The 9513-nt window shown below is 33.5% G+C and overlaps 1 protein-coding gene across 1 annotated transcript; it reads right to left on the bottom strand.

Moving 5' to 3' along the window:
- Positions 1–3594: 3594 nt before the first annotated feature.
- Positions 3595–9174, bottom strand: LOC137644253 (uncharacterized). The gene is made up of 6 exons (XM_068377251.1): positions 9043–9174; positions 6661–6795; positions 6124–6223; positions 5513–5576; positions 4907–5068; positions 3595–3798 (listed from the first exon to the last, which is right to left on the bottom strand). Exons 2-6 carry the CDS (start codon positions 6785–6787, stop codon positions 3739–3741), a joined length of 513 nt encoding a protein of 170 aa, XP_068233352.1. The 5' UTR covers positions 6788–6795; positions 9043–9174; the 3' UTR covers positions 3595–3738.
- Positions 9175–9513: the final 339 nt, after the last annotated feature.

Genomic DNA, 9513 nt, shown 5'->3' with positions numbered 1-9513 from the left:
ATTTGCTGTCGAGAATCACACCTAAAATTTTAAAAGAATCATACAGAGTTAAAGAAACATTATCAATGCTGAGATCCGGATGTTGAGGAGCGACTGTCCTTGACCTACTTACAATCATACTTTGAGGTTTGTTAGGATTGAACTTCATACCTCATAATTTGCACCATGCAATGATTTTAGCTAGATCTCTATTAAGGGATTCAGCAACCCCAGATCTACATTCAGGGGATGGAATTAATGCAAAGGGAGTAGCATCATCTGCATATGCAACAAGCTTGTTTTCTAGGCTAAACCACATGTCATGTGTATATAGTATGAAAAGTAATGGGCCAAGGACACTACCCTGAGGAACACCAGATATCACATTCCTATACTCACTATGGTGCCCATCAACAACTCTTTGCGGTCTAGTACTTAAAAATTCAATAATGATGCTGAGGAAAGACCCACCCACGTCCAACTGCTACAGTTTGAAAACAAAACAATGGCCTCATGATAAACACGGTCAAAGGCAGCACTAAAATCAAGACCAATCATAAGAACTTCCTATCCCCAGTCAAGGGATTTCTGTACAGCGCGGCATTGAGGATTGTAAGAAGGGCATCACAAGCTCCAAGACCTTCACGAAAACCTAATAGCAAACTAGGGAACAGATGATTACCTTCCATAAACCTATTTAGATGTTTTGCCAAAAGGCTTTCTAAAGTTTTTCATAATATGGGAATTATGGAAATTGCTCGATAATCAGTTGGATTTGAGCCACCACAAACACAATTACATAGTGGAGTAACATTACCAATTGTCCAAGTACTAAAAGCTCCTCTTCTTGCTAACATGCGCAAAATAACTGATAAGTTTGGAGATAAGAAATACGCAGTCTTTGTAAAAAGCAAAGGAAAAATGCCATTTGGTTCTACACCTCCATAAGCATCAATGTCCATCAAGAGAGCTTTAATATCACGAGATCGAAAAGCTAAACTAGTTAGTTTAGCCTCGGTAAAACAGGAATGAGGAAGATTGAGTTTCTCTTTACTCTACTTTCTGACAAACACATCAGCCAAAAAGGTTGCCTTCTCCTTTGGATAGTAAGTGACAGAGGAACTGTTGCATCTGCACCAAAGATTCTAGAAATAAGGGTAGCCCACCACTTTTGTTCCTGGGTTGTACCAGAAAGGGTTTCTTTTATGGTTAAATTGTATTCCTTTTAAACTGAAGCACACACTCTCTGGGTGAAACCTCTAAGCTCTAAACTAACAGATCAGATTTGAGATGAAATAACTGTATAGTTATTTCAAGTCAAATCTGAGCTGTTACCCTTCCAAAGATGATAGGCCTGCTGCTTCTCTAAATAAGCACGTTTACAATCATCATTAAACCATGATTTAGCCCAATCGGCTGTAAAGAGAGGTAAGGTTTGATTCCATATATCGTCTTCCTTATGAGCATCATCAATATCAGCCGTTACTTTTCCACTGCAGAACAAAGGCCTATGACATGTCCTCCCACTGGCCTTTGTTTATAGTCTTTATGCCAGTTTATACACACAAATGTTCTTAGTTATCAATTCATTGTCTTCTCTTCATTGCCTTGCTTCTTTTGTTATTCTTAATGTACATACTGACTCTATGTTCTACCCATGTCTCTTTTTCTTATATGTTGTTAGAATATTCTTTATTTTAGTCTGCTCTCGTATCCATGTTGCTCTTTTTTGTGTCTCTTAGTTTTAAACCCATTATTTTTCTTTCCATAGCTCTTTGAGTTGTAACTAGAATATGTTCTAAGGCTTTATTAAGGCTCCAAGTTTCTGATGCATTCGGTAATACTGGTAGGACTAACTGATTAAATTCTTTTCTCTTTAGAGAAAGTGGGATTTTAATTTTATAATCTCATTTTGTTTACCAAAAGCTCTCCATCCCATGCTTAACCTTTAATGTCGATCTCATGTCCTTGGGAAACATTTCCAGTCTCTAGAGGTTCATCCATAGCCCTTACTTGTGTGTCTGCATTTTCATTTCTCTATTCAAATCTTCTATCATCTTCTGCAATTCCTCCCATGATTCACTAAACACAACTATGTCATCTGCAAATCTTAAGTCATTAAGGTATTCCCATTAATGTTGATTCCTACATTTTCCCAATCAATTAACGTCTAGGCATCCTGTAGATAATTTAGGAGAGATGGGGTCTCTATGTGTAACTCCTTTCTCAGGGGGGGAAGGAGGATAGGACTGAATCTGTGTGTTGGCGTGCGTGTGGGCATATCAATCAAAATATTTAGACGCCATTTTCACGGTTCTGGTACACTAGTATGTATGTTTGTGTGTGTGTGTTTATATATATATATGTATATATATATATATATATATATATATATATATATATATGTCTATGGTCTTTTTATGCCAATCTATAATTTCTTAGCTCGTCAATTAACCATCTTCTCTTCCTCCCGTGATTCACTAAATAGAACTGTCATCTACAAATCTTTTGTTGATAGGATATTCCCCATTAATGTTAATTCCTACATTTTCCCAATTTTAATTCTTAAAATGTTTTTTAGGCACGCTGTGAATAATTTACGAAAGATGTGGTCTCCTTGTGTAACTCCTTTCTCAATCAGAATTTTCTCATTATTTTTTTTTTTTTATGTAATTTCAGGATTGCTGTACTAACAAAAGATCCATCTATTCCTTGCTTTTGAAGGTTTCCTTTACTGCTGAAGTTCTGGCAAAGTCAAAAGCTTTCTCATAGCCTGTAAATGCCATACATAGTTGTTTTTCAAACTCTTGATATTTCCCTTAGCTAGTTAAGTACATGGATATGGTCAGTTGAATAACCGCTTCTAAAAGCTGCCTAGATGTATGTCTGTCTATTCGGCCTAATATGATCTTTGTGAATATTTTATATATTGATGAGACTAAACTTATTAGGCAATAATTTTTCGGGTATTTTGTGTCTCACTTTTTTGTGAATTAATATAATGGTGAAGATTTTCCAAAATGTATGTATAGAGTATTCTTGACATTTTTTGTAGAAATGAGCGAGTTTTACTTTTATAAAATCTCATCCATCTGATATTAAATTATTGTTAGTCCATCTTCTTCTGCTGTTCTGCCTCTTTTCATGCCTTTGTATGCTTTCTTTACTTCTATTACTGTTACGTTGTGTACCGACTCAGGTGTTTCATTATTTCTTTTGGCAACCTTATTTCTGATATCTCTATTGTATTGCATTGTAAAGAAATGCTCTGCAATTTTAACACTATCCCTTTTATTGATAATAATTCCTTTTTCATCCTTTAAAGCACATAATTACCTGTTTGCCTTGCGCCCTGATCCAAGTTTCTTTTCACTAACTTATTGCTTCATCCCTTCTTGAGTGCTACCTCAATTTCGGTCTGACTCCGCTCACGAATATTTACGGTCTTTAGATGTGTGCGTATATATATATATATATATATATATATATATATATATATATATATATATATATATATATATATATATATATGCGTGTGTATGTGTACAATTGTGAACAATAGATATATAAACCGGGTTTAATAAAAACTTCAAAGAAATGCTTGAATTTACTTTTAAAAATTTTTCATGCTAGCACGTTAGAAGAGCTCCATTTTTATTCTGAGTGAATATATGATCTTAGTCCAAGAATTCTTGTGGTTTTGTTTGTGGGTGGTCTTCTTTCTGTAATGAACAGCCAGTCAATTCAGATCCAAATTCCTTAGCCTTCGGAAGAGTCTTCGTGACTGTCTCCGCATAAGCACTTACGGAAAGCAGCGACCTGGAATTGGAACAACACAATTAGCCTAATTTGATTCTGATTGTCAGGTTATCACCGCAAATCAGTCTTTAGTTTTTTTCATGTAGGATGATGTATTACCATGTTTTGTCACAACGTTGAGGTGGTGTATGTCTCATTTATATATCTATCAATATATCTCTCTATCTTTATATATACTGTAAGTTGTCAGATAGATATATGTATACAGGGGTGTGTATGAGTACTTGCTTAAAATACAGTATGCATATAATCGTTAATTGAATATTATGGAGAGAGGAGTATTTTTATATTTTAGTCAAGTTGTGTAAGCGTAACTGGAGGATGCAACTATTGTATTTTACGATGAAATTCTACATTTATATTTTGAATACTGATTTTAGGCTATTAGACATTAGAATGGATCATGTAGATTTGCTTGACTGCCTATAGATGATATCATTGCAACAGAACAGTAGATTTTCCTAGAATTTTAAGCGAGTTTTTGTTCATTTATATTTTTTCAAGGAATTATATCATAACTGCTACATTTAGATGTTAGACATCGTTATTTTTATTTTTGAACATCGAGTGAACTTGAAGTGCTAATACGATAGATGTTTGGCTGATAATTATAGAAAGGGCTTATTAACAATAAATTTATAAACATTGGATTCGTACTTGAATCGCCGTTTTAAAAAAGTGCTGTTACGTGCAATTCATGAAGATCCGTCTTTTCATTTTGCTACTTAATAATGTTTAGAAAATTCTTTTACCACCGACAATAAGGATAATTGTGATCAATATGAGTTTATTTCCATTATGTTTTTTTTTCTTTTATTTATTTATTATTTTTTTTTTGCTGTTCTTAAATGTCTAAGTATTTCAATGTTTCATGTTTATAATTCCATTTCATCTGAATATTTTATCTAACTAGTTATCTATTGATGTCATGATTTCCATTTTTCTGTTGTATAGAAATTCTCCATTGATGTATTACGATGAGGAATTGACTTTAACGATCTGCTGTTACTGGGGCACTGTATCAACGCTGTGCTATTCGTTCTTCCGGACTTACCCAGGATGCCAGATAACTCATAATCAATCAATACACCAATCAATCAGAACTTACCCTAAGGAAGACGGTCGTCTCTGCGTTGGCTTCTGTGACGCAGTCAGGTACCGCTCCAAGGATTGTTTCTCTGAAGTCTGTATTGTCTGGGAAGTTTTCGTCGAGCAGAGAGGTCAGGAAGTCGGTGGCCGCTGTTTCGTCAATCATGTCGGAATCATCAATCTGAAAAGAAATCAAACGGAATCAAGTACATCAGGGATAATAGTATTGTTTGAAAATTTCCCTTAGAATCATTTATTTGTTTCATACTGCAATAAATAGGCGCGGAAACAAAAACGGTTATAAACCTTTAGAATTCATAATAGTTTTTAAATGTATATTTTGCGTTTATGTTGATAGTGAAGACTTTAATATGTACTCCAGGAGATCATTTTTTTTTACAGTAAGACTGAAGATATAATAGATTTATTTTCTAGTGAATTATGAAGCCCCTTTGTGTAGGTACTAAGAGCAAACAAAGTGATGTACAGTAGTTAGATTCCTTAGGCAATTAAGAACAGTCAAATCCTAGGAAATAGATCATCGTGTCGAAAGAGACATTAAATGACTAAGTAATTCCTAGGTGATACGTTCTTGTTGCAACTAGAGGTACAAATATTCACTTACCACATTTTCATTTTGTAAGATAGTGATTCCTATGGTTGTCATCACAGCTGGGAAAACGGACATCCTGAAACAGATAAGAAAAGAAAACATATTTTTATTTTTGCTTTAGTTAAGATCATATCGATAAAAATGGATGCAATATAAATGCTCATAAAACAAAAGTGAATAGTATAGGAATTAAAGTGGGTTTGACACACTACTGGTGAGTCTTCTTTGTTTACACACACACACACACACACAAATATACACACATATATATATATATATATATATATATATATATATATATATGTATATTTGTGTGTGAGCAAGTGGTGTGTATTTGCATATATGCATATATAGACATACATACACCCACACACACACACACACACATATATATATATATATATATATATATATATATATATATATATACATATATATATATATAGACATATTTATGTTTGTGTGTATATATATATGCATATATATATATGCATATATATATATATATATATATATATATATATATATATATATATATATATATACATATATATATATATATACACACATATATATGCACTTTATAGATGCAAATGTGTTTACGCAAAAGGTGGTGTTCTTACTCGTCAAAGGCTGAGATGAGCAAGTCGGTATTTTGAGCAATTTGTTCAATAGCATCAATCACTGACTGGGAACTGGGTTTCAGAAGATCGGAACAGTCTTCTGAAATGTGAAAAAAAAGAAAAATATGAGTTATAAGTAAAATCTCCTGAGAAAAATTCAACTTTTATATTCATTAATATAAAGATACCATGTCACAAATACGTCAGAACTTTGTTTTAAGGCTTTTTCTGTTATATGTTTATCAAAATTTTATATTAAGGCTTTTCATCTGTCATATTTTCCATAATCTTACATAAAGGCTTTCCCTGTTAAGATTAATTATTATTTTTTATTATTGTGTATCGTTTTAAGTGCTATTTATTGCAATAAACTTCTCTTTAGAAAAATAATAGTTTATTTCGTATGAAATTCATGAATTTTTGGACAAGATTGCAGATCTGGGAGATCTGCCTCTCATATATGTCATGATGCTGATAAAAATAATAATGTTTCGCTAAATGCCGTTCTTAATGTTTGAAGCTTTCATAAGTACTCACTGTTCGATTTCATTCGGCGATTTCCTTGTCTTTTTCCTGGTCCCCTTCCTCTTCTTCTCCCTTGCCCTTCGACCTGGCACGTTGCCAGAAGAACTCCCAGGAAGACCAGAGCTACAGTCAGTTTCATGTTGAAGTCTGTAAAGAATGACTCTGCAAATGAGTAACAGCATTTGTTGGTTGGGGCTAAGCACGGTGTGGGACCACACTGACTCCCCTTAACCCCTTGCTTAGAACCTAAAGATCAAGTGAACTCTGGAGCTACCCCTTTCAAGAAGGAAAGGAATCAAGGTGAGATATTATACAATATATATATATATATAAATGTATATATATACATATATATATATATATATATATATATATATATATATATATGTGTGTGTGTGTGTGTGTGTGTGTGTATACACATAAATATATCTAAGGGCAACATAGATATGAGAGCAAACTAAAGTGGAAGATATTCAAACAATGTGTAAGAAGAAGAAATGGGCAGGACATACAGTATAATAAAAATAACAAATAATAGATGGACAAGAATAAGAGAATGGGTCCCTGAAGATTACAAGAAAGCAGGGGACGGAAAAGAAGACAGTAGATTGATGAACTAAGAAAGCTTGCGGATGTGAACTTTCATAGAAAGACCATAAACAGACGCAAGTGTTAAGACATGACTGAGGCCTTTGTTCTGCAGTGGACTAGTAACGGTTGAAGATGATGATGATGTTGATATATCGAGTGTCTTTATATACAGTATGTATGTCTGTATATTTGTTTGTCTGTGTATGTATATTTACATATATAGTATATACAGTATAAATACACGAAGACTTCGGAACATTATTTAATTGCATTGCTCGTACTAAGTCACTAAAAAAGTTTAATATGATTTAAAACGCTCCATTCCTATAAACTTTTCATGAAAAGTATAACTAGCATTGTATATAGTATATTTGACAATTCAAGGATGGTGTACTTTTCTGGTACATTTTACGCATGTTAGGTGATAAGTTTGCTCCAATATTCAACAATTAGATTAGTCCTGGGGAAGGAATTATCCTATAGATAGAAAACTCTGCAATGAAAAATGTAATCCGATGCGCTTATGTTAAATTCAGAGGTCGTATTCTTGCCTAGGGAAATTTTTGGGAAATTTATTTTTTTTCATTGGCTGCATCCTTGGGCATCAGCAACAAAGTAGATACTTGTAAATATTTTCTATTTTATGTAGTATTTTTTTTTTTGTGTGTGTGAAAATCGATGCTACCCTTTTAAAATAATGCTTAACCATTAGAATATTGTGAAGAAACATAATTTAGGAACAAAAGCATTCTCCTTGTCAGTGGAAGCAATATTTCCTCTTTCGAAGAATAATATGTTCCAACTTCGTAGTGAGTGAAATGGTGAGCCAGTTGCAACACCTGAGAATGAATACGATTTTGCATTTATAGAACGTTTCTGTATGATTTAGCACTGTGGTTAATCTTGATATCTTCCGATTCTGACGCTGACAGTTGAAACAGAACTCCTTAATGAATACAAACATTGTCTTGCTGACAGTTGATTCAAAGAATGAATACAAACATTGTCTTGCTGACAGTTGATTCAAAGAATGAATACAAACATTATCTTGCTGACTTGATTCAAAGAATGAATACAAACATTGTCTTGCTGACAGTTGATTCAAAGAATGAATACAAACATTGTCTTGCTGACAGTTGATTCAAAGAATGAATACAAACATTATCTTGCTGACTTGATTCAAAGAATGAATACAAACATTGTCTTGCTGACAGTTGATTCGAATTAGCACCACTCCTTTCATATCTACTTTAATATTCATATCGCATGGGAAACTTGTATATGTTCCAAGTGATACATTACAGGATATGAATTGCCAAATCTAACCCTTAGAAATCTGGATTAGGGCAGTTTTCCAGGTGATTCATATGGGAAAGGCCATTAAGGAAATTAATGAATGAATGGCCTAGGATGATATTCCCATATTTGGAATTTCTTCTGTGATATCGATATCATATTTTATGAACAAGTAATACTATTATGATATAAAGCTACTTCTAATTGTATATGCTTTGTAAATGATGGTGGTGTAGGAAAGTATGTCATCATAGCTGTTCATACCGTTAGATTTATTGCTATGTAAAGTTTTTCAGTAACTGCAAAGTCAAATTAATTTTAAATTTAAATTACGAGCAATACCATTTACATGAGTTGTTTCTGGCCATATTAAGCTGTAAAGTTATATTATGTTTTCGGCGTGTGTTAAACCTCTTGTATAAGCAATGTTCGACCAATAATATTAAAATTATAGGTACAAGAGGAATTGTCTTCTTTAGCTAGAGAAATTATGCGAGAGTATCTTACCTTTGAGAAGTGATGCTTAGTGTTCTCACGAAAGAGAATACCCTCAGAATACTGCCCAGGTCTGCGTTACTTCGTTTTATACACCTTCAGGAAAAGCATAGATGATTGCTTTCCACTCCGGTTTGTTGAACTTGACGTCACTGAGTCCTTAGATGAGCCACGTCTTTATGACTGGCAGTGTTTATGACCATGGTTTGATGATGGCTGTTAGTAGCTAATCACTGCCACGAACATCCTGAAGTGTATGGGATACCGATGAAGGAGTAATCTTCTGTAACTGCAGAGATCCCTTAACATTTTGTCCAATATCTGCTCATCAAATTCAAAGATATTTCACAATCGAGACGTATTGTAGTCCAACAAACCGGAGAGAAAAAACATAACATTGGTCACTACCATATTCCTACTTTAACTTAGGAATGTTGGATGAATTTCTGTGCAAAAAACTTCTACAAAATAAACAGCTTATAA

The sequence above is a fragment of the Palaemon carinicauda genome, chromosome 1 (genome assembly GCF_036898095.1).
Source record: "Palaemon carinicauda isolate YSFRI2023 chromosome 1, ASM3689809v2, whole genome shotgun sequence".
In the NCBI taxonomy this organism is placed as follows: domain Eukaryota; kingdom Metazoa; phylum Arthropoda; class Malacostraca; order Decapoda; family Palaemonidae; genus Palaemon; species Palaemon carinicauda.
Note: the sequence above shows the minus strand (reverse complement) of the source record. Positions and strands in the feature narration are given on the sequence as shown.